The sequence below is a fragment of the Oncorhynchus kisutch genome, linkage group LG8 (genome assembly GCF_002021735.2).
Source record: "Oncorhynchus kisutch isolate 150728-3 linkage group LG8, Okis_V2, whole genome shotgun sequence".
Taxonomy (NCBI): domain Eukaryota; kingdom Metazoa; phylum Chordata; class Actinopteri; order Salmoniformes; family Salmonidae; genus Oncorhynchus; species Oncorhynchus kisutch.
Window position 1 is genome coordinate 48,381,856 of NC_034181.2, and position 26,465 is coordinate 48,408,320.

The 26,465-nt window shown below is 40.0% G+C and overlaps 1 protein-coding gene and 1 long non-coding RNA gene across 4 annotated transcripts in view; one reads left to right on the forward strand and one right to left on the reverse strand.

Moving 5' to 3' along the window:
• Positions 1 to 11,180, forward strand: part of LOC109895589 (spindlin-Z-like) — a 47,686-nt gene extending 36,506 nt beyond the window's left edge. For 2 of the 3 annotated variants that reach the window (XM_020489413.2, XM_020489415.2), the window contains 5 exons: positions 1,174 to 1,366; positions 3,652 to 3,700; positions 3,821 to 4,068; positions 5,643 to 5,876; positions 6,056 to 11,180. In XM_020489413.2, the coding sequence (XP_020345002.1) occupies positions 1,315 to 1,366; positions 3,652 to 3,700; positions 3,821 to 4,068; positions 5,643 to 5,876; positions 6,056 to 6,255 (783 nt within the window). In that variant the 5' untranslated portion in view covers positions 1,174 to 1,314 and the 3' untranslated portion in view covers positions 6,256 to 11,180. The remainder of the gene's footprint in view (positions 1 to 1,173; positions 1,367 to 3,651; positions 3,701 to 3,820; positions 4,069 to 5,642; positions 5,877 to 6,055) is intronic. The other variant, XM_020489416.2, reaches the window with a different exon arrangement.
• A 12,850-nt stretch (positions 11,181 to 24,030) lies between these two features.
• On the reverse strand, positions 24,031 to 26,129 carry LOC116374768 (uncharacterized). The gene is made up of 3 exons (XR_004210709.1): positions 25,612 to 26,129; positions 25,144 to 25,179; positions 24,031 to 25,033 (listed from the first exon to the last, which is right to left on the reverse strand). It is a non-coding gene; the product is annotated as an uncharacterized LOC116374768 (long non-coding RNA).
• Positions 26,130 to 26,465: the final 336 nt, after the last annotated feature.

Below are 26,465 nucleotides of genomic sequence, written 5' to 3' on the forward strand. Positions count from 1 at the left end.
GGGATTCATCCAATGTCATTAAGGAATTTACAATATCAGTCACTGGCTTCGTTAAAAAGTGCATTGATGTCGTCGTCCCCACATTGACCATATGTACATATTCTATCCAGAAACAATGGATTACAAGCAACAGCCGCTAAAGGATGGAGCTGCCGCTTTCAAGGAGTGGGTCACTAATCTGGATGCTTATCCACACTGCCCTCTCCCACCTGGACAAGAGGAACACCTATGTGAGATTGATGTTCATTGATACAGCTCAGCGTTCAACACCAAAGTGCCCTCCAAGCTCATCACTAAGCTATGGACCCTGCATCACAGCTTGGTATGGGAACTGCTTGGCATCCAGCCACAGAGGGTAGTGCATACGGCCCAGTACATCACTGGGTCCGAACTCCCTGCCATCCAGGACCTCTATACCAGGCGGTGTCAGAGGAAGGCCCTAAAAATTGCCATTCAAGACATAAATTATTATTTTTGTTACCGCACGACAAGCGGTACTGATGCACCAGGACTCTGAACAGCTTCTACCCCCAAGCCATAAGATGGATAAATAGTTAGTCCGGGTAGCTATTTGGTTAACTATTTAACTATCTGCATTGACCCTTTTTGCACAAACTTTTTTGACTCATCACATACGCTGCTGCTACTGTTTATCTATCCTGTTGCTTAGTCACTTTATTCCTAGTTATATGTACAAATCTACTTCGATTATCTTGTACCACTCCACATCAACTCAGGACTGTTACCCCGTGTATATAGCCAAGTTATTATTTCTTATTGTCTATGTATTATTACTTTTATTACATGTTATTAGTTTTCTATTATTTCTCTATTTTTATCTCTGCATTGTTGGGAAAGGCCCGTAAATAGTTTACTGTTAGTCTACACCTGTTGTTTACGACACAAAACAGTTTGATTTGAAAGCCCTTAAGTAACACTGCAACAAAATGATTTACTGTTCTGCCATTGTTTTTAGGTAGCTAAACTATATGATTGTGTAATTGCTGAAGGATATGTCTATAGCACACATGAGTCAACATGACTGACTGTGTTCATATCAGTTAAATTTGGAGATAATTGCTAATTATGGCATTTTCTACACCAAAGTTATTTATCATAATGTTGCAGAGTTTCTCTGTGCCCCATGTTTAACACATGTTCATTTTTCAACAGTCTGCTTTCCTGCACTGGATGGGAGTGATCCTCCCACCTAGTGCCACCACCTGCATTATGTCCCTCTCTCTCCTGATTCCCTAGTAGATACATTGTCACCCTATAGTCTGGTAGCCTGGCTGCTCACCTACATGTATATCAATGAAGACCCCATTTGGAAAGATGCCAGGCCAGCGCCCCAGAGCTGATGGGGGTGAGAGAAACTCACGGCTTATGTACATGAATGTAGCCGAAAAATTACACATGACAGCCTACAAAACCATATGGTTTTTTTAAGATATAAGTATGATACAGTAATATGCACTGCCTTCAGAAAGATATTCACACCCCTTTTACTTTTTCAACATTTTGTTCTGTTACAGCCTGAATTTAAAATTGATTACATTTAGATTTTTTGTCAATGCTCTACACACAATACCCCATAATATCAAAGTGGAATTATGTTTTTACAAATGTTTACAAATGAATTAGAAAATGTAAGCTGAAATGCCTTGATAAATGTAAGTATTCAACCCCATGTTCACAAAAATGTGCTTAACAAGTCACATAAGTTGCATTGACTCACTCTGTGTGCAATAATAATGCTAAACATGATCTTTAAATTACCTCATCTCTGTACCCAACACATACAATTATCTTTAAGGTCCCTTAATAGTGAATTTCAAACCGATTCAACCACAAAGACCAGGGAGGTTTTCCAATGCCTTGCAAATAAGGGCACCTATTGGTAGATGGGAGAGAAAAAATATATCCCATTGAGCATGGTGAAGTTAATAATTACACTTTAATTAGTGTATTAAAACACCCAGTCACTACAAAGATATAGGCGTCCTTCCTAACACAATTGCCAGAGGGGAAGGAAACGACTCAGGGATTTCACCATGAGGCCAATGGTGACTTTAAAACCGAGTTTAATTGCTGTGATATGAGAACTGAGGATGGATCAACTACATTGTAGTTACTCCACAATACTAACCTAATTGACAGAGTCAAAAGAAGGAAGCCTGTACAGAATAAAAATGTTCCAAAACCTGCATCCTGTTTGCAACTAAATTAATACTGCAAAATATATGGCAAATCAATATATATTTTGTCCTGAATACAAAGTGTAATGTGTGGGATAAATACAACACATTACTGAGTACCACGCTACATATTTTGGTGGCTGGTATGCTTGTAATCGTTCAGGACTGGAGTTTGTATGGCAGAGTTACAATTTATTTATTTTTTACCCCTTTTTCTCCCCAATTTTGTGGTATCCAATTGTTTTCGTAGCTACTATCTTGTCTCATCCCTACAACTCCTGTACGGGCTCGGGAGAGACGAAGGTTGAAAGTCATGCATCCTCCGACACACAACCCAACCCAGCCGCACTGCTTCTTAACACAGCGCCATCCAACCCAGAAGCCAGCCGCACCAATGTGTCTGAGGAAACACCGTGCACCTGGCAACCTTGGTTAGCGCGCACTGCGCCCGGCCCGCCACAGGAGTCGCTGGTGCGCGATGAGACAAGGATTTCCCTACTGGCCAAACCCTCCCTAACCCGGACGACGCTAGGCCAATTGTAACCGGACGCGAGTCCGGTTACAACAGAAGAATACCATCCCAACTCTGAAGCATGGGGGTGGCAGCATCATCTTGTGGGGGTGCTTTGCTGCAGGAGGGACTGATGCGCTTCACAAAATAGATGGCATCATGAGGAAAGAAAATTGTGGATATATTGAAGCAACATCTCGACATCAGTCAAGAAGTTTAAAGCTGGTTGCAAATTTGTGTCTTCAAAATGGACAATGACCCCAAGCATACTTCCAAAGTTGTGGCAAAATGGCTTAAGGACAACAAAGTCAAGGTATTGGAGTGGCCATCACAAAACCCTGACCTCAATCCCATAGAAAATTTGTGGTCAGAACTGAATAAGCATGTGCGAGCAGGGAGGCCTACATTCCTGACTCAGCTACACCAGCTCTGTCAGGAGGAATGGGCCAAAATTCACCCAACTAATTGTTAAACAATTTAATTTAAGCAATGCTACCAAATACTAATTGAGTGTATGTAAACTTCTGACCCACTGGGAATGTGATGAAATAAATAAAAGCTGAAATAAATCATTCTCTATTATTCTGACATTTCACATTCTTAAAATAAAGTGGCGATCCTAACTAACCTAAGACATGGACTTTTTTTCTTGGATTAAATGTCAGGAATTGTGAAACACTTAGTTTAAATGTATTTGGCTTTAAGGTGTATGTAAGCTTCCGACTTCAATTGTATGTATTTCATTTTCAATACATTTCTCAATTTCAAAAAACATGTTTACACTTTGTCATTATGGGGTATTTAGGAAAAATATTTAATACATATATAATTCAGGCTGTAACAACAATTTTGAATAATCCAAGAGCTGTGAATACTTTCTGTAGGCTGAATTATTGTAATTTTGGGGAGATATTTCATGCACACGTTTGTTTGCCATTTTAGGTAATACTGGGGTTTCTGCAAATCTGATCAAGAGGAAAAATTCCCACAAGTAAGTTCTCATTGTGTAGACACATTATAAGACCAAAAGCAGGTTGCCTTCCAAACAGACAGATGTGTGGATATATTGATTTGACATTACGTACTTCCTTCCAAATTGGGATCTCTATAGGAAGCAGAAGAATGTTGGTCCAAGCAAGCCTATTGCCCAACCCAGACGAAACATAGTGGGTTGCAGGATAACGCACCAGTGGAAGGAAGATACCAAGGTTTCCCAGTGGAAAGGAACAGTTCTCGATCAAGTCCCTGTCAACCCATCTCTCTACCTGATCAAGTATGATGGATTTGACTGCATCTATGGACTTGAGCTTCACAAAGATGAGAGGGTGCAAGGCCTGGAGGTTTTACCAGACAGAGTTGGTAGGTATTGTGAAGACATGACAAAAATATGCCATAAGCATATTACATTTGTCTGTATAGTATGAGTGTGTAAGAACAAATGCACTCGTGCTAGATGTGTATTTGATCATGCATACCTTTATAAACTCTGCAAAAAAAGAAACGTCCTCTCACTGTCAACTGTGTTTATTTTCAGCAAACTTAATGTGGAAATATTTGTATGAACATAGCAAGATTCAACAAGTGAGACAAACTGAACAAGTTCCACAGACATGTGACTAACAGCAATTGAATAATGTGTCCCTGAACAAAGGGGGGGGGGGTCAAAATCAAGAGTATCTGGTGTATGGGGTGGCCACCAGCTGCATTAAGTACTGCAGTGCATCTCCTCTTCATGGACTGCACCAGATTTGCCAGTTCTTGCTGTGAGATGTTACCCCACTCTTCCACCAAGGCACCTGCGGGTTCCTGGACATTTCTGGGGTGAATGGGACATTCATAGCCCTCACCCTCCAATCCAACAGTTCCCAGACGTACTCAATGGGATTGAGATCTGGGCCCTTCGCTGGCCTAGGCAGAACACTGACATTCCTGTCTTGCAGGAAATCATGCACAGAACGAGCAGTACCGCTGGTGACATTGTCATGCTGAAGCATCATGTCAGGATGAGCCTGCAGGAAGGGTACCACATGAGGGAGGAGGATGTCTTCCCTGTAACGCACCGCATTGAGATTGCCTGCAATGACAACAAGCTCAGTCCGAGGATGCTGTGACACACCACCCCAGACCATGACGGACCCTCCACCTACAAATCGATCCCGCTCCTGAGTACAGGCCTCGGTGTAACGTTCATTCCTTCAACGATAAACGCAAATCCGACTAAACCGCGACTCGTCAGTGAAGAACACTTTTTGCCAGTCCAGCGACGGTGGGTTTGTGCCCATAGGCGACATTGTTGCCTGTGATGTCTTATAACAGGCCAACAAGCCCTCAGTCCAGCCTCTCTCAGCCTATTGCGGACAGTCTGAGCACTGATGGAGTGATTGTGAATTCCTGGTGTAACTCGGGCAGTTGTTGTTGCCATCCTGTACCTGTCCTGCAGGTGTTGTTACACGTGGTCTGCCACTGTCCGTCCTGTGTCCCTGTAGCACTGTCTTAGAGTACAGTACGGACATTGCAATTTGTTGCCCTGGCCACATCTGCAGTCCTCATGCCTCCTTGCAGCATGCCTGAGGCACGTTCAAGCATATGAGCAGGGACCCTGGACATCTTTCTTTTGGTGTTTTTCAGTCAGTAAAAAGGCCTGTTTAGTGTCCTAAGTTTTCATAACTGTGACCTTAACTGTTAGTGTCTTAACGACCTTTCCACAGGTGCATGTTCATTAATTATTTATGTTTCATTGAACAAGCATGGGAAACAGTGTTTAAACCCTTTACAATGAAGATCTGTGAAGTTATTTGGATTTTTACAAATTCTTTGAAAGACAGGGTCCTGAAAAAGGGACATTTCTTTTTTTGCTGAGTTTGTTACAAATTACTTTACATCTTTTCATAGCCATATTTACTATTCATTTGAAACTGCTCTCTGTAATGCAGCTCCAGCTCGCGTCAGTGATGCACAGCTAGCAGAAACCATGATAGGCAAAGCAGTGGAGCACATGTTTGAGCAAGATGAAGGACCAAAGGAGGAGTGGAGGGGCATGGTGCTAGCACGGGCTCCCATTATGAACACATGGTTCTACATCACTTACGAAAAGGACCCTGTTTTGTACATGTACCAGCTCTTGGATGACTACAAAGAGGGGGATCTCCGGATAATGCCTGATTCAAGTGAGTCCATCAGAAGTAATATTTTGTGTTAACACTGTAGGCATTGTTTATTGTCTCCATACCACTCTTTCTTTAAAAACATGTAATTCTAAGTTGTATTACGGTAGATACAATCATACTACATAAATGTTGTCAACAAATTATCTCACTAAAGCTGGTAATATTCTATGCTTTTGCAGATGACTCAACCCCATCAGAGAGAGAGCCAGGCGAAGTGGTGGATAGCCTTGTTGGCAAACAAGTGGAATATGCCAAAGAGGATGGCGGCAAAAGGACAGGCATGGTTATCCATCAGGTTGAAGCCAAACCCTCTGTGTATTTCATCAAGTTTGATGACGACTTTCACATCTACGTCTACGATTTAGTAAAAACGTCTTAGGGCATTGAGAAAATCATTGATTCACAGACCGTGGCAAATGTTTTCAGGATTTCTTTGAGACGAGATCAATTTCCAGATAAATGGACAATTCCTTCACAGGCTACGAATGTGAAACTTGTCATTTGTGTCACTGCTTCCAATGCGAAAGCTATTAGTGTACTTTGTCTGAAGTCCACTTTTGTTTGAAAAGAAGAGACCTCTGCAGAATTCACCATGTCTGAACATTTACTCTGTTCAATTGGGCCAGACACCAGGAGCCTAATCCAAAGTTTTTCTTAACATGAAAGAAAAGTGAGAATTTTGTGGGGGGTTTTCTTGTCTATGATGCTGTAAATGAATTATTGTGAGGTTCTCGTAAACATGTTTCTACCACTTTTGTTGACTTGTGGGTTTAACATCCTCAGAATTTAGCATGCATTGGTAGAGCAGGGTAGTGGATTCGATTCCCCCCCATCCATATGTCAAATGTATGCACGCGTGACTTAGTCGCTTTGGATAAAAGCGTCTGCTAAATGGCACATTACTGTATCAGTCAAACACCCTAGTAATCAGTTTAAAAAGAAAGGTATTACATGAAATTCTGTGATTTAATTTTATTCCTTAATTCTCTACTTGTATGAACTGCCATTGTGAAATTTTCCTTCACATAAGGCTAGTTTCTGAGACCAAGGAAATCCAAGAGCTTCTTCCTTTTAGTTTTTAATCAGTGTTATTTTATGTCGGCCACACTTGCATTCTCCCGAAATGGGTGTCTAGACCTTTACTACTCTGTCAAATCGAAATTGTATTAGAGTAATTTGGTTGATTGGTTGTGCAAAGTTCATCAATTATTTTAATTCGAATATTTTTTGTTTACTGTGGCTTTTAGATTTGATTTTAATTTCCTTCAACCTGAAATTATTAGTTTTGTTATGTAATACTCTATCATCCAAATCTGATTTCAAATTTGTATTATCACATTTCACTCTTACTCCTTTGCTAGGGCTACTGTATTGCAACTTTGTTGTCAAAAACACTAAAAGGATAATGATTGATACACATAACTAACTATACACTGAGTGGACAAAACATTAAGAACACCATCCTAATATTGAGTTCCACCTACTACCATACCCCGCCCTGGCACCTACTAACCTTGTCCATGGGCACTTAAATGGGCACTTGCCTATTCACCCTTTGAATGGCACGCATACACACGCCATATCTCAAGGCTTAAAAATAATTTTTTAACCTGTCTTCTCTTCATCTACACTTGTGGTGTATTGAACAGGTGACATCAATAAGGGGATCATAGCTTTCACCTGATCAGTTTGTCATGAAAAGAGCAGGTGTTCTTAATGTTTTGTATACTCAATGTACATGAAAGACTATTATAAATGTGGCTTACAATAAATGTGGCTTACAAGAAATATAGTGTATCAATTATCTTGTTAGCATTGTGATCCATTTGGAAGTATTTTTACGACTTACCTTCAATTCTTCATGCCTGTTTCATGTCTATGTGCCATATATTTTCAGAGTGATAGATCTCAGAAATGTTTCTATCAAAGAATGTGTGGTCTAAATTGATTAAGCAAAGGGCCTGTTAATGTTCTAATGGATGTTGGGTCATATGCCACTGAGCCACCTACCATCAATGAGGTTAATTTTGAAAATGTCATTGTTTAATTGAATTCAGCATCAATCCAATCCATACGTTTATTTCTCATTTAAGCAAATATGAATTGTTTGCTGTTTTCTGACCTGAGCCTAGGTTGATTTCATGATTTAACTTGATACTGTATAATAGTATTATACATCACTTGCAACATTTTGAATTTCATCCAAGGATTTAGAAAGATATTTAAATGGTCAACATGTCATGGTTATTTTAGAATTGCTGTATTGTTAGCATGTTCAAATTGTGTTACTGAAGCCTACAGTGCATTTGGAAAGTATTCAGACCCCTTGACTTTTTCCACATTTTGTTATGTTACAGCCTTCTAAAATGGATTAAATATTTGTTTTCCCCTATTCAATCTACACACAATACCCCTTTAATAACAAAAGCAAGAACTGTTTTTTAGAAATGTATTAAAAATGGAAACATCATATTTACATAAGTATTCAGACCCTTTACTCAGTACTTTTGTTGAAGCACCTTTGGCAATGATTACAGCCTCAAGTCTTCTTCAGTATGACGCTAAACGCTTGGCACACCTGTATTTGGGGAGTTTCTCCCATTATTCTCTGCAGATCCTCTCAACCTCTGTCAGGTTGGATGGGGAGCGTCACTACATAGCTATTTTCAGGTCTCTCCAGAGATGTTTGATAGGATTCAAGTCCGGGCTCTGGCTGGGCCACTCAAGGAAATTCAGAGACTTGTCCCGAAGCCACTGCTACGTTGTCCTGTTGGAAGATGAATCTTCACCCTAGTCCTGAGCGCTCTGGAGCAGGTTTTCATCAAGGATCTCTCTGTACTTTTTTCCTTTCATCTTTCCCTCAATCCTGACTAATTTTCCAGTCCCTGCCGCTGAAAAACATCCGCAACACATGATGCTGCCACCACCATGCTTCACCGTAGGGATGGTGCCAGGTTTCCTCCATAGGTGTGACGCTTGGCATTCAGGCCAAAGAGTTCAATCTTGGTTTCATTGGACCAGAGAATCTTGTTTCTCATGGTCTTCGAGTCTTTAGGTGCCTTTTGGCAAACTCAAAGCGGGCTGTTGTGCCTTTTACTGAGGAGTGGCTTCCCGTCTGGCCACTCTACCATAAAGGCCTGATTTGGTGGAGTGTTGCAGAGATGGTTGTTCTTCTGGAAGGTTATCCCAAATCCACAGAGGAACTCTGCAGCTCTGACCATTGGGTTCTTGGTCACATCCCTGACCAAGGCCCTTCTCCTCCGATTTGCGCAGTTTGGCCAGTAGGCCAGCTCTAGGAAGTCTTGGTGGTTCCAAACTTCTTCCATTTTAAGAATGATGGAAGCCACTGTGTTCTTGGGGACCTTCAATGCTGCAGAGATTTTTTTGGTACCCTTCTCCAGATCTGTGACTCGACAGAATCCTGTCTCGGAGCTCAACGGACAATTCCTTCGACCCCGTGGCTTGGTTTTAGCTCTGACATGCACTGCCAAATGTGGGACCTTATATAGACACGTGGGCATTTCCAAATCATGTCCAATCAATTGAATTTGGAGTCCACAGGTGGAATCATGTTCTAGAAACATCTCAAGGATGTTCAATGGAAACAGAATGCACTTGAGCTCAATTTTGAGTCTCATAGCAAAACAACTTTATTTTTATTTTTATACATTTACCTGTTTTTGCTTTTGTCATTATGGGGTAATTGTGAATAGATTGATGATTTAATACATTTTAGAATAAGGCTGTAATCTAACAAAATGTGAAAAAAGGGAAGGGGTCTGAATACTTTCTGAATGCACTGTATGTCTGGAGCTTCTGCAGGTTTGCTTGCCATCACTAGTCACTCTCCCGCACAAAGATGAGATCCTGCTAACCTCTGTAGTATTATTAAGACATCTTGAAAGCGGGCAACAGGTCTATTTAAAATCCTTGATTGCCCCTTCATGATTTCCAAAGTATGGAAATCATCATATGTTGCCAATGGCTGTGGGAGTCGAGGCATTTAACATTTTACATTACTATTGTAATGTACTGTGTATACTGTCAGTTCCACTTCTGAAAAGCAGACTTATGTCGCATGCATATAGCTAAATGTACATTGATGTGAGTTGCATATCAGTTTCTTTTCAAAGTTATTAGCGTATGTCAATTGTGACATTTTGTTGTTTTTGTACTGTGCATTACATTAACCAATGCACTGATAATTCTAAATGAGTGCCAACTAAACGTGCCAGTCTTGTACAGCATTTAAGGGGTGATAGTTCTAAATAAATCATTTGTCAGTTTATTTTAAAAAAAAGTTACTGGCTTATTTATATGTATCCATAAAGAACTTTCCTTATTTGATTGGGAGAAATGTGTGTGCATGTAAGGATGGACCTTGTGCGTACATATTCAGTCAGTCGTTATATGTTAAAATAGGATTAACATATTTTGAGTTGAAATGGAAGAGATTTCATTACGGGACAGTACTTTTCTGCTATTTGTATATGTTTATATATCAAAATATAGAGGTAAAATTATGTCTTAATGGCCTTGTGTTCTAAATAATATTTTTTTAAATAAATGGTTACAGTTTAGTCATCTGTCACAAACACTTTAATGTTACTGAATTCTGTAAGAAAATTTGATAATGGACTATCCTGAATATTAAAATAAATAAGTAGGCCTATGTAATGTTTATTTTTTTAATGTTATGTTTCCTTTTAACACAACACTGGAAGATCCTGTATTTGTGTGGTAGGTATAGTAGTCCAAATGGGGTCCATGGAAAAGCTTTCATAATATTGAGTGTTGCAGAACACACATACTAGCCATTCCCTTTGTCATGCAAACTCTGAGAAATATTCATATAATTACATACATAATATAAATGGTAGGATCTTTGTATTTAGCTGCAGAATATTTTCAAAGCGGGTATAATTTATTAGCTGATTACTTTTATAAATACGTATGCATATCGTGAGTAGAAACAATAGTCTAGCAGCTAGGCCTTAACTACTGCTTAAGTAGTTTTTTGGGCTACATTATTTTACTATTTTATATTTTTGATAACTTTTACTCCACTACATTCCTAAAGAAAATATGTACTTTTTACTCACATTTTCCATGACACCCAAAAGTTAAATTTGTAATGTTCAGGCAGGACAGCAATAAGGTCCAATTCGCACACCTATCCATATAACGCGTTGTCATTCCTACTGCCTCTCATCTGGCAGACTCACTAAACACAAATACTGCGTTTGTGATGTCTGAGGGTTGGACTCTGGCCCTGGCTGTCCATAAATAAAAATATAAAAACAAGATAATCGTGCCGACTGGTTTGCTTAATATAAGGATGTATAATATTTGAGTACTTTTTCCACCACTGTACTTATATTTAAAACCAGAAACTTTTACTCAAGTAATATTTTACTGGTGGACTTTTACTTGAGTCATTTTAGTTTTTTACAGATATTTTGTTAAATATAGTACATTATTCATATACTTTACATACATGGTACTTTTATATACAGTATTACATGATTGGAATACAGTTTGACATACACATGAAATGGTACTCATCATTACATTCTCTTGCAATAAGTGCCATGAGATCTTTAGTGACCAAAGAGTTGGGACACCCATTTTAAGACCTGTCTTCTTCAAGTAACATTCCATTTTTAGTTAGTACTTCAACATTATTAAAATGAAATACATTTTGTACAAATGTATGGTATAAATTACAGTGATCTGTCGTAGAAATGACTGCCGCCTTGTTCATTTCAGCGGCTTATTTCTCTTTGGCTTTTGCCTTTCCCCAGGTGGCATTCATGTCTTTGTGCCCACAACTTGAAACGGAACACCATTGAATGGGAGACTTTTACTCTCCCAACTTTGTTTTTTTTCCTTCCAAAGGCTGTGCACGTGTTGAAGGTCAAGATTGTGATATTACTATCGTGCTTCTACACCTGCATTGCTTGCTGTTTGGGGTTTTAGGCTGGGTTTCTGTACAGCACTTTGAGATATCAGCTGATGTACGAAGGGCTATATAAATACATTTTATTTTATTTGATTAGAATGAAAGGCTTGTATGGAACCTAATAACCTAACTCTATCAAATAGAATAACTCCTCTGTGCTTGGAATGGAATCCCTTATGTTACACTAGCTAGCTAGCTCACTCATTTTAGATAACTAGTAGCTAGCTTTTGCTACTCTTATCTGAAAAAGAAAAGACAACTGAATTGTGAAATATGGCGGTGGAAACGCTTGATATAACACATTTTCTGACAAGCAAGCGCTTAGATATGGACATTTTTACGTTTACATACATTCATAGAATGTTTGGGAATGTTTAGCAATATACTGTGTGAATTTGTGTGCATTTGGACAATTAATAGACACTGCAGTAAATAAACCTAATAAAAACATCTGTCTTGTCCAGGACCAGAGTCTACACAGGCTGATGGGCCATAGCCAATCAGAGCTATAGTAGGCCTTTATGGCCCAACAGTAGAGATGTCATAATACCCATAAAACCTAGTGGTCAAACAGGGAAATGGTTCCAATTGTTTTTCCACCATTCATTTTTCACATAGGGTATTTTAGAAACGCTTAAAATAAGGGGTGTGTTTTGTGTAGGCCTACCTTGGAATGACGTTTTGATAAACATGTATATCTCGAACAAGGTGACTTTTGTCAATGTATTTGGTCCCAGATTTGAAAATGCTAACTAGTATCAAAGTAGACATCATGCAAAACTACAAATCCCTGCAAGCTCTTGCACGTCATCTCTAGCTGATACCTTTGCTAATAGGTATTGTAAATTTAAAACTTGCACAAGAAAATTCACTGAATTGGCCATTTAAAGAAATGTAGACTATTCATTAATGACTACGGTTAGCTAACATTACATAAAGTGCATTCGGAAAGTATTCAGACCATCGACCTTTTCCACATTTTGTTTTTATCTACACACAATACCCCATAATGACAAAGCAAAAACAGGTTTTTAGACATTTTTGCAAATATATACAAAATAAATAACATACCTTATTTAAATAACTATTCAGTCCCTTTCCTATGAAACTCGAAATTGAGCTCAGGTGCATCCTGTTTCTATTGATCATCCTTGATGTTTCTACAACTTGATTGGAGTCCACCTGTGGTAAATTCAATTGATTGGACATGATTTGGAAAGGCATACACCTGTCTACATAAGGTCCCACAGTAGACAGTGCATGTCAGAGAAGAAAAAAAAATCTGCAGCATTGAATGGCCCCAACAACACAGTAGCCCCCATCATTCTTAAATGGAAGAAGTTTGGAACCACCAAGACTCTTCCTAGAGCTGGCCGCACGGCCAAACTGAGCAATTGGGTCTTTATGACCAGACGGAAGCCACTCCTCAGTAAAAGGCACATGACCGCCCGCTTTGAGTTTGCCAAAAGGCAACTAATGAACATGATTCTGTTGTCTGATGAAACCAAGATTAAACTCTTCGGCCTGAATGCCAAGCGTCACATGTAGTGGAAACCTGGCACCATCCCTATGGTGAAGCATGGTTGTGGCAGCATCAGGATGTTTTTCAGTGGCAGGGACTGGGAGACTTGTCAGGACTGAGGGAAAGATGTACGGAGCAAAGTACAGAGAGATCCTTGATGACCCTAAGCACACAGCCAAGACAACGCAGAAGTGGCTTAAGGACATTCAGAGACTTGTTCCGGAGTTGCACAGCCAGAGCCTGGACTTGAACCCGATCTAACATCTCTGGAGAGACCTGAAAATAGATGTGCAGCGACGCTCCCCAATACAATGACAGAGCTTGAGAGGATCTGCAGAGAAGAATGGTGGAAACTCCCCAAATACAGGTGTGCCAAGCTTGTAGTGTCGTACCCAAGAAGACTCCAGGCATTAATCGCTGCCAAAGGTGCTTCAATAAAGTACTGAGTAAAGGTTCTGAATACTTATGTAAATGTAATATTACATTTTTGATGTTGTATAAATGTGAAAAGAATTCTAAAAACCTGTTTTTGCTTCGTCAATATTGGATATCGTGTGTAGATTGATGAGGGATAAAAACTATAATCCATTTTAGAATAAGGCTGTAACGTAACAATGTGGAAAATGTCAATGGGTCTGAATACTTTCCAAATGCACTGTAGTTAATCCAGAGATTCTTACCATTGCCTCAATTTGGAAGTCTCATCCAGATCATCGTGGCATTTGTATTTCATGATAACCATAATAACAGCAAATTAGTGTTTCATTTTGGGGGGTAAATACAGGCGAATATACTGATAAAAGTTATCTTGTCCTAGAGAGATTTACACGGTTATTTAAATTCAGGCCAGGGTAAATCTACATGAAACACATCCCTTATTTGAGCTAAACGACTATCCCTTAACTGAGCTAAACGACGTAGCACTCACTTCCTTCATTATGAAGTGCTTTGAGAGACTAGTCAAGGATCATATCACCTCCACGCTATCTGACACCCTAGACCCACTCCAATTTGCTTACCACCCCAATAGGTCCACAGACAACGCAATCACAATCACATTGCCCTAACCCATCTGGACAAGAGGAATACCTATGTAAGAATGCTGTTCATCAACTACATCTTAGCATTTAACACCATAGTACCCTCCAAACTCGTCATCAAGCTCGAGACCCTGGGTCTCGACCCCGTCCTCTGCAACTGGGTCCTGGACTTCCTGACGGGCTGCCCCCAGGTGGTGAGGGTAGGAAACTCCACCTCGCTGATCCTCAACACTGGGGCCCCACAGGTGCGTTCTCAGCCCTCTCCTGTACTCCCTGTTCACCCATGACTGCGTGGCCATGCACGCCTCCAACTCAATTATCAAGTTTGCAGGGAGGAGATGAGGGCCCTCGGAGTGTGGTGTCAGGGCAACTGCTCCGTCCATAACCGTAAGGCTCTTCAGACAGTGAGGTAGTGAGATCTGCACAACGCATCACCGGGGGCAAACTGGCTGCCCTCCAGGACACCTACACCACCCGATGTCACAGGAAGGCAATAAAGATCATCAAGGACAACAACCACCTGAGCCACTGCCTGTTCACCCCGCTATCATCCAGAAGATCAGTACAGGTGCATCAAAGCAGGGACCGAGAGACTGAAAAACAGCTTCTATCTCAACCACTAACATTGAGTGGCTGCTGCCAAGACACTGACTCAACTCCAGTCACTTTAATAATGGGAATTGATGGGAAATTATGTAAAATATATCACTAGCCACTTTAAACAATGCTACCTAATATAATGTTTACATACCCTACATTATTCATCTCATATGTATACGTATATACTGTACTCTATATCATCTACTGCATCTTTATGTAATACATGTATCACTAGCCACTTTAACTATGCCACTTTGTTTACATACTCATCTCGTATGTATATACTGCACTCAATACCATCTACTGTATCTTGCCTATGCCGCTCTGTACCATCACTCATTCATATATCTTTATGTACATATTCTTTATCCCCTTACACTTGTGTCTATAAGGTAGTAGTTTTGGAATTGTTAGCTAGATTACCTGTTGGTTATTACTGCATTGTCGGAACTAGAAGCACAAGCATTTCGCTACACTCGCATTAACATCTGCTAACCATGTGTATGTGACAAATAACATTTTATTTTATTTTGATTTGAAGTTGTCTTTGTTAAAAAAAAGCTTACGAGGCTATAGTGATAGCCCTCGTAAGCTTCACAGTCATTTTGTTGTTTTTTGTTTTTGTTGGCGACATTATAAATAAAGAAATGTACGCTCACCATGCTGAACTTTGGTTCACTTCTTCAGACGGTCGTGACACTTGGCAGCAAGAGCCTCTCGGTGGATGCTGCAGTGTACCCAAGTGCCGTCGGGAGCAACTGCTTGCCCACGCTTTACCACTCCACTATGTCTCCCTGTCATGGCTTTTGCGCCATCTGTACAGATAGCAACATGAGCAGCACCTACGTTTGGCTATATGCGGACCATTAGTGGAAATTTCCACGAGAGAGTAACAGTTAATGTGATTGGATGTTAATTATTTGACTAGGCTACTTGTATTTGACATTGTGTTGTTATTTCACTGAACACTAGATGGTTTAATTTTGGGGGGGACAGTGAAATGAGGCTAATCAGGTGAGAAAATAACCTCACCCAAATGTATAGCCCCATTTGAAAATGTGAAGAATAAAAAAAAAATGTTTTTATATATATATATATATATATATATATATATATATATATTTATTTAAAAAATTGTAATGTGAATCACGTTTTTTTTTCTTTTTTTTTCTCCAAACGATTTCCAAGAAGTGCGCACATGCAGCTATTCTGTGTTGAGCGGTTAACAAAGAAACAGGTCCTCCTATAGGCTTCATTTTTAGTTATTTATGCAACTTTAGTTGTGATACAAACGTTGGGCTGTATGTTTTGATTTTTAATACATTGGCTGCATGACACAACTAATAATAATTTGAAAAAAGTTGCATGAAAGGCATGAGCTCAGATTTATTTTATGTAATGCTTTATTATAAAGGTGCATTTTTATGATGAAAATTATCTTCCCCAAACTTGAAACTCACGCACCACCTATGTATGCCAGTTAGGCTCTACACCGGTTGTGTAAACGGATTAACGTGATTATTTTTAAGAAGTTGTTTGTCACGTTCTGACCATCGTTCGTGTGTGTTTTCCTTGTTTTAGTTCCTGTGTTTGTGGCACCAGATAGGACTGTTTTGGTTTTTTCACATTTCTTGTTTTGTAGATTGTTGTACTTTCATCTTTATTAAAGATGCACAAAACTAACCACGCTGCATTTTGGTCCGCCTCTCTTTCCCCAGAAGAAAACCATTACATTGTTTGGCCGCTTTAGTTATGTTACAAATCTTATCAAAACATATAAGCCTATGGGCTAGACTGCATGACGTGTGCGACTATGATTTGAAAAAGTCAACAACAAAAAAGCATGCTCTGTTTCTTGCCTTACTGCACATGCTGGATATCATTCACAAGTGATAATACATCATTCACAAGTTATAGGCTAATATTGTGTGGTGGCTAATTTCTGTATTACCAAATGAGGAGAAACAAACTTCACACACCAGTCAGAGTTATACTTAAACTAAATGTTTAATAATAAGAGCTTTGCAATAGCAATTTGACTTTCAATGATGCGCCATTAATAATGAACTATTGAAAGTGACAACACAAAAGTACAAAGATCTTTTATAGCCAAGATACACCCCTCTCAACCTATATGATGAACAGCAGATACATAGAATGGTCACAAGGTTAAGATTTGTATGAAATATATCTATAAAACATAGCAGACAGTTACTGCTGTATCAACAGTTTTCATTGTAAAGACCTGTGTCTGGCCCTCCTACTCCAAACTGGAATCGTCTCTCCCTGGTACGGTATAGAACAGAACTATTAGCTCATGTTCTCTGGAATGCTCTTTAGGTTTTATTACCCAAAGACATCGTAAATCTCCTCTGTCAGTGCTATCTCATAGAGGCCCTCCTCAGTAAAACACACACACAATAGTTAACAGAACACTCTATTCTGTCAAATAAAACAACCATTATAATACAATACAAATATTATAACATAATCTTGTGTATCGGAGGACGCATGACTTTCGACCTTCGTCTCTCCCGAGCCCGTACGGGACTGTAGCGATGAGACAAGATAGTAGCTACTAACAATTGGATACCACGAAATTGGGGAGAGAGAAAACATTTAAAAATGAATGAGGCTACGTGGTCAACAGTTTTTTTATGAGATGTCTGCATTGTATATACAAAAGCTATTAATGCCACAGCTGAGGCTCAGATGTGTAGATGTGGTTGAAGAGGGTATCATAGAGCACCTGGGCCCTGTTGTACTGATGGAGATCAACAGATTAGAAAATGTAGGCATAACATGCCAGCAACAAATGCTGACACTACACATCCAAATATATCTGACCAAATTATGAAAGACAAGCACTTGTAATTTAAAATTCCGTAAAGTTAGTGTTGAATAGTTGAGAAAATTATTGTTGTCTATCAACAATGACAAGCCACCGGGGTCTGAAAACATGGATGGAGAATTCCTGAGGATAATGGCGGATGATATTGCCACTCCTATTTGCCACATCTTCAATTTAAGGCTACTAGAAAGTGTGTGCATTGAGGCTTGGAGGGAAGCAAAAGTAATTCCAGTACCTAAAAATAGTAAAGCCCCCTTTACTGGCTCAAATAGCTGACCAATCATCCTGTTACCAACCCTTAGTACATTTTTGGAAAAAATTGTGTTTGACCAGATACAATGCTATTTCACAGTAAACAAATTGGCAACAGACTTTTAGCATGCTTATAGAGAAGGACATTCAACAAGCACAGCACTTGCACAAATGACTTAATTTTTTTATTTCACTAGGCAAGTCAGTTAAGAACAAATACTTATTTTCAATGACGGCCTAGGAACAGTGAACTGCCTGTTCAGGGGCAGAATGACAGATTTTGTACCTTGTCAGCTCAGGGATTTGAACTTGCAACCTTTCAGTTACTAGTCCAATGCTCTAACCACTAGGCTACCCTGCCGCCCCAACTGATGATTGGCTGAGATAAATTGATGATAAAAAGATTGTGGCGGCTGTCTTGTTAGACTTCAGTGCAGCTTTTGACATTATTGATTATAGTCTGCTGCTGGCAGAACGTATGCGTTATGGCTTTACACCCCCTGCTATATTGTGGATAAAGAGTTACCTGTCTAACAGAACACAGAGAGTGTTCTTTTTAATGAAAGTCTCTCCAACATAATCCAGGTAGAATCAGAAATTCCCAAAGGCAGTTGTCAAGGCCCATTACTTTTTTCAATCTTTACTACTACTTTTACTACTACTTTGAGGAAAGTCAGAGTGTCTATGTATGCGGATGACTCAACACTATACACGTCAGCTACTACAGCGACTGAAATTAGTCAGTTTCAGAGTGGGTGGCAATGAATAAGTTAGTCCTAAATAATTCTAAAACTAAAAGCATTGTATTTGGGACAAATCCTTTACTAAACCCTAAATCACAACTAAATAATGTGGAAATTGAGCAAGTTGAGGTGACTAAACCGCTTGGAGTTACTCTGGATTGTAACTGTCATGGTCAAATCATATTGATACAATAGTAGCTAAGATGGGGAGAAGTATGTCCATGATAAGGTGCTGCTCTACCACCTTAACAGCACGGTCAACAAGGCAGGTCCTACAGGCCCTAGTTGACTACTGACTACTGTTCAGTCATGTGGTCAGGTGCCACAAAAAAGGACTTAGGAAAATTGCAATTGGTTCAGAACAGGGCAGCACGGCTGGCCCTTGGATGTACAGAGAGCTAATATTAATAATATGCATGTCAATCTCTCCTGGCTCAAAGTGGAGGAGAGATTGACTTGCCAAGAAACTGAACATCACGTACAATGCTGTGTACTATTCCCTTCACAGAACAGCGCAAACTGGCTCTAATCAGAATAGAAAGAGGAGTGGGAGGCCCCGGTGCAAATCAAATCAAAATCAAATCAAATGTATTTACAGTGCCTTGCGAAAGTATTCGGCCCCCTTGAACTTTGCGACCTTTTGCCACATTTCAGGCTTCAAACATAAAGATATAAAACTGTATTTTTTTGTGAAGAATCAACAACAAGTGGGACACAATCATGAAGTGGAACGACATTTATTGGATATTTCAAACTTTTTTAACAAATCAAAAACTGAAAAATTGGGCGTGCAAAATTATTCAGCCCCTTTACTTTCAGTGCAGCAAACTCTCTCCAGAAGTTCAGTGAGGATCTCTGAATGATCCAATGTTGACCTAAATGACTAATGATGATAAATACAATCCACCTGTGTGTAATCTAGTCTCCGTATAAATGCACCTGCACTGTGATAGTCTCAGAGGTCCATTAAAAGCGCAGAGACCATCATGAAGAACAAGGAACACACCAGGCAGGTCCGAGATACTGTTGTGAAGAAGTTTAAAGCCGGATTTGGACTGTGGTTCATCTGACTGCTGGCCTTAGACATGTCCATTTTGCATAGACCTGCCGGGAGTTACCTCCAATGGGCATAGCTCTGAGGAATCATTAAGGTACTCAAGCCCCGTTTCCACGACAAGGTGAGAGTCGAAAAATCATCAATACAAATAGGCAGCTTCTTGGTTAGCACTTCTTTCTAGGACAGCTCTGTCTGACTTCTCTGTCTGCAGGCAGCCAAGTACAAATTGAACCGTCACACAGGATGAAATGACATTAGTTACGGAGCCGATAAACCTACTGAAGCCGTTCATGTTTGAGCTGATCGTTGCCCTAGATCAAATAGTTTGTTCTCGTAGCATTAACACAGATATGCTGCCTGAAACACCTCAGCTAGACGGTCGGCGTAGCGGTGACACAATCTGGTGTGAGTGCAGATGCTGCCAGATAATGTGTGTGTGTGTGTTTTGTAGAGAGATGGTGGCGATACAGCACAACATCCCAGTGGATGGTGGCTGTATTTCTTCCAGTCAGAGGTTCCTGTCAATCTGTGTGGATGGCGATATATTTTTGGGACGTGTCACTAATCCTTATGAAGCACTTCCTGGCATAAGAGGTTAATCGACCAATTTTGCCAAACAGCGCTGGTGATAAACATCGTTACAGGATACTGAAGCATATACAGTTTAAGTTGGAAGTTTACATACATACACTTAGGTTGGAAACATTAACTAGTTTTTCAACCACTCCACAAAAGTCTTGTTAACAAACTATAGTTTTGGCAAGTTGGTTAGGACATCTACTTTGTGCATTACCAAAGTAATTTTTTAAATAATTGTTTACAGACAGATTATTTCACTTACAATTCACTGTATCACAATTCCAGTGGATCAGAAGTTCACATACACTAAGTTGACTGTGCCTTTAAACAGCTTTAGAAGCTTCTGATAGGCTAATTGATGTTTGACTCAATTGGAGGTGTACCTATGGATGTATTTCAAGGCCTACCTTCAAACGCAGTGCTGCTTTGCTTGACATCATGGGAAAATCAAAAGAAATCAGCCAAGACCTTCACAAGTCTGGTTCGTCCTTGGGCGCAATTTCCAAAAGCCTGAAGGTACCACGTTCATCTGTACAAACAGTAGTACGCAAGTATAAACACATGGGACCACACAGCCGTCATACCGCTCATGAAGGTGATGCGTTCTGTCTGCTAGAGATGAACGTACTTTGGTGCGAAAAGTGCAAGTCAATCCTAGAACAACAGCAAAGGACCTTGTGAAGACCTTGTGAAGATGTTGTATCTATATCCACAGTAAAACGAATCCTATATCGACATAACCTGAAAGGCCGCTCATCAACATAGAAGCCACTGCTCCAAACCGCCATTAAAAAAGCCAGACTATGGTTTGCAACTGCACATGGGGACAAAGATCGTACTTTTTGGAGAAATGTCCTCTGGTCTGATGAAACAAAAATAGAACTGTTTGGCCATAATGACCATCGTTATGTTTGGAGGAAAAAGGGGAGGCTTGCAAGCCGAAGAACAACATCCCAACAGTGAAGCACGGGGGTGGCAGCCACACGTTGTGGGGGTGCTTTGCTGCAGGAGGGACTGGTGCACTTCACAAAATAGATGGCATCATGAGGAGGAGAAATGATGTGGATATATTGAAGCAACATCTCAAGACATCAGTTAGGAAGTTAAAGCTTGGTCGCAAATGGGTTTTCCAAATGGACAATGACACCAATAATACTTCCAAATATGTTGCAACATGGCTTAAGGACAACACAGGCAAGGTATTGGAATGGCCATCACAAAGCCCTGCCTTTAAAGGCAATGCTACCAAATACTAATTGAGTGTATGTAAACTTCTGACCCACTGAGAATGTGATGAAAGAAATAAAAGCTGAAATTAATCATTCTCATCTATTATTCTGACATTTCACATTCTTAAAGTAAAGTGGTGATCCTAACTGCCCGAAGACATGGAATTTTTACTAGGATTAAATATCAGGAATTGTGAAAGACTACGTTTTAAATGTATTTGGCTAAGGTGTGCGTAAACTTCCGACTACAAGTGTGTTTTTCCCCTATCACCAGCTCTGTTTGGTGCGATGGATACACATTTACCTTTTGATTAGATGACCGGAGTTTGAATCGCAGACAGTATCATGATTCATGAAATCTCATTCTAACCAATAATGGGGCGTGCTCATTAAAAATACATTGATTTAGTTTTGGTGTCAGACTAACTTTTCTTATGATTTCGTTTGCAGTGCATACTGGCTGGACATTTATCGCCAGTTCACCCTATGGGCACATGGGAGAATTAGAAGAGGTGTACGGCGTCTCATCCCTCCGTGTCATTTCTTCCATAAGGCGCACATACCCATAAGCAAAGGGTTTGAATAAAACCAGTTAATTTAGTAAATCTAGCCTGCAGTAAACCTAATGCTTGCGCCCTATGTAAAAATTGTATTAGTTAGCTTGTCCGCTATAACGAGTTCAAGCGTAACCAGATGATAATAGTTTTAATGCGCATCTTGTGTCCCTGTCGCTAGAGAAGTGAGTTCAACTAGATTTGGCTGCCATCTATTGGAAAGGAATGGTATCTACACTGGGCAGTTAGTTGGCAGAGTCATAGTAGACTTTTAATAATGTGCCATTTATCAGACACCTTTATCCAAAGCAAACTGTGTACATGGTAGTGGAAACAGATCATAGAAACAGGATTTACAATGTTGATATCATGGATGGTCAGTCCTTGCATCTATAGCCCTGCCCATGAATTTGAATGGTTACATTTCTCCAGCCCCATCCCTCAGCTTTTTACTGAAAGAGGAGCAGGGAGGCACTTTATTGTTCCTACTGCTGATTGCCACTTTAAGAAGTTAAGATGCAGATTAAATACACACCAAAATATGTTACAGATAGGGATGCACCGATATGACATTTTTGGCTGATACCGATATCCAATATTTTCCTTGCCAAAAAACCCTGATACCGATGTGTAAAATTTTAGCGGCCTTTTAAGCATTCTAGTAGTTATGGAATGTGCAGAAGTGGAATGTGTGTATGTGGGAGGGATGGGGACCATTTGGTTATGTACTAGTATGTTGTTGTACTAGTATGTTGTTGTGGACAATTTATGAAGTTGTTTCTATTTTCTTAGGGAATTCAAAAGGTGGCTGATGTTTTTCTAAGTTCATTGGCTATCACGTCAATTGTAAGAAATATAATTAGTTTTTTTATTGTACATTTCATCAAGTGTGTATCTGTTTTCCTATTTTAAATAGTTGTATACAATGTTTTGTTGTAGATTTGTTTAGTTGTATTAGTTGCGCTTAGTTTTTAACTGCTTTCGTTCTAAGTAGTCGCTGAACATCTGGGGGTGATCCACTTTCAAATGACTAATTAGGTTTGTGGTATTGAAAGACTTCACTTTCTCCCCTCGGGAAATAATAGCAGCACAAATGTTGCATGTGGCCTTTTTATTTTCTAACTTTGCAACTTCAAAATAGATCCACACTGCAGACATTGTGGAATAGGTTAGGAATGCTGTGTGCCGCTGTATTTTTTTTGTGATGTTATTATGTCATCTACCTCCGTTATATACTTAAAATAACATCAAATTGATCATAAATACAGTGTTGACATTGTTAATATTGTAAATCACTATTGTAGCTGGAAACGGCTGATTAAAAATGTATCATAGGCGGACCATTATCAGCAACCATCACTCCTGTGTTCCAATGGCACGTTGTGTTTGCTGAAAAGAAACTGAAGAGCCCGAACAACGCTGTGTTCTACTCTTTTCACAGAACAGCACAAACTGGCTCTAACCACAATAGAAAGGAGTGGGAGTCCCCGGTGCACAACTGAGCAAGAGGACAAGTACATTAGTGTCTAGTTTGGGAAACAACTGGCAGCTTCATTAAATAGTACCCTAAAACACCAGTCTCAACGTCAACAGTGAAGATGTGACTTCGGGATGCTGGCCTTCTAGGCAGAGTTGTAAAGAAAAATCCATATCTCAGACTGGCCAATAAATAGGAAATTAAGATGGGCAAAAGAAAAGACACTGGAAGATTGGAAAAAAGTGATATGGACAGACTAATCTAAGTTTGAGGTGTTCGGATCACAAATAACATTTTTGAGACAATGAAAAAATGCTGAAGGAGTGCTTGATGCCATCTGTCAAGTATGGTGGAGGCAATGTGGTGATCTGTGGGTGCTTTGGTGGTGGTAAAGGGAGATTTGGTGGTGGTAAACTGGAATGCCAAAGGTCTGCAAGGCTGTAATTGCTGCAAATGGAAGTTTCTTTGACGAAAGCAAAGTTTGACGGACACTAATTATTTCAATAGAAAATTATTATTTCTAACCTGGTCAATGTCTTGACTATTCATTCTGCAACTAATTTCTGTATGTTTTCATGGAAAACAAGGATATTTCTAAATGACCCCAAACTTTTGAACGGTAGTGTCGGTATGCACGTCAGCTTTGACGTCGGTTTTGCATATTGCCGTTAAACTAGACATCAGGCCGATGTTGTCATTTTTATCTAATATCGTCCGATTCCGATATCGTGCATCCCTAGTTACAGGTACTATATAAATGTCCCATCACTCAGACAGTTAGTGAATACACAGCATCCAGCGCAGCAATCAATCAAATGTATTTTACTAAAGCCTCTTATTACATCAACAGAATAACCACAGTGGTTGTAGAGGGTGCATCAGTTCAACACCTCAGGAGCAAATGTCAGTTGGCTTTTCATAGCTGAGCATTCATAGGTTGAGAGAGTCAAAACAGCAGGACAAGATAGCACACATCCTTCTCCACTTCTCCAGAACACCAGCCAGCTCCCCCAAAGTGATCGATCGTATGTCTTGGCTCGCACTGTGATGATTGAGATTCTGAGCTCTCAGGTTCATACAGCAAGTTATGCTCTTCACTGATCTCACTCTCCGTCAGCTCCATCTGTGGCGTATAGGGGCAGGACTCGGTTGTACACTGATGGTTGTGAGCTTAATCTAGCTGGTCCTCGAGCTCTTTAGGGATGGTCCCGGTGGACCTCTTCTCCACCGCAGCACAGGAACACTCTGTCACCCAGGGGTCAGTTTGGCATGCTGTACTAACTGTTCTTTCCTGTTGGTAGAAACAATTAAGGCATCTATTAGGCTATAGTTATATTCAAGAATCGCTGCATATACTTGAAATAAACAATAGACTTAGAAATAACATGGATTTGCATGTACCTCCTCTGCCTAATTTTCAGGGATGAAGATGTCATCCTGAAAACAAACCTTTTTGTTAAGACAACTGAACCCAAATATATCATTTGGCATTAAAAAGCTACCTGTATTCTATGATTTGTCAACACACATACACACACACACACACACACAGCAAATACAGGGACATTTTTTTAGCAAACAATAGCTTTGTCAACTTTAGTCTAGCTAAATGAGGTGGAGCTAACAAAACATTACAAAAACAAATGTCAACAAAATGTATCCCAGTAACGTTACTTGACAATCTGAAGTGGAAGCTAGTTACAGTAACTCCCTAATAACGGGTACACAGAGAAACTGTTGCAGTTTAGTTGCTTGCTAACGTTATTTGCTGGGGGGTGTTACACAAAACACTTCAGACGCAATTAGCTGGTTACCTTCAACTAGAGTTGCAACAAAGTTGTCCAGTTTCTAATGACCGGTTAACGTTACCTCAGGCTTCATTGCATTGACTCGCGTCGCCTCCTCTGTTCAGTCTTATTTGCTTAACTCCGAAGTAAGCGATGTTGATGATGGTCGGTCGGTCTGGTCGGCCGGCCGGTCGGTCGGACGGTTACCCCTGCACCATAACCCTCAATATAAAATGGAGGTGTAAGCAGAGGGCTTCAACGTAGGCCTATGACTCCTTTCCATTCGGAAACTCCCAGTTGCCGCATCGAAAGTGCCCTTCATCGCGAAGTGCTGTTTGCAGATCCTGCTAGCTCGTGCTGACACGTTCTTCCTCTCAGGACATGGAGCCACTTCGAAAGTTGTGGGTCCTTGGGCAGTCGATCGTAGTTTACCCAGGGATTTACCAAGGGATACAGCCTGGCGCTATACAGTTCATGTTTGAATTACTACTTGTTGCCATCTTCGTTGTCTGCACCTAACCTCACTCTCTTTGATTCACTCTACGCTCAAACTCAATACCACAGATAATTTGATTCCTGCCAGTGACGCACTGGTGTCAATCGTTACTATGGCAACTGCCGCTGACCATAGCTCAAATAAACCTTGTTTTTATGTTAAATGCACATCTTCATGCTTAGTAATGGTGGATTGAATACATCTCTTTGCTTAGATTTACTTGTTAAGGTGTTTCCATTCTTAAAACAATAAGCTCCTCTATATGTCAGTGTACTTTTCACATTTTAGTGCAGTGTGTTTCTCAGTCCTGCTCCTGCAATAGTTCTCCTATAGTGCTTTCCTGTTGTTGCTCCAGCTTAGTGGAGTAGTCAATAGGCTTATTTAAATCTATCCAGTGCCTTCAGAAAGTATTCATACCCCTTGACTTATTCCACATTTTG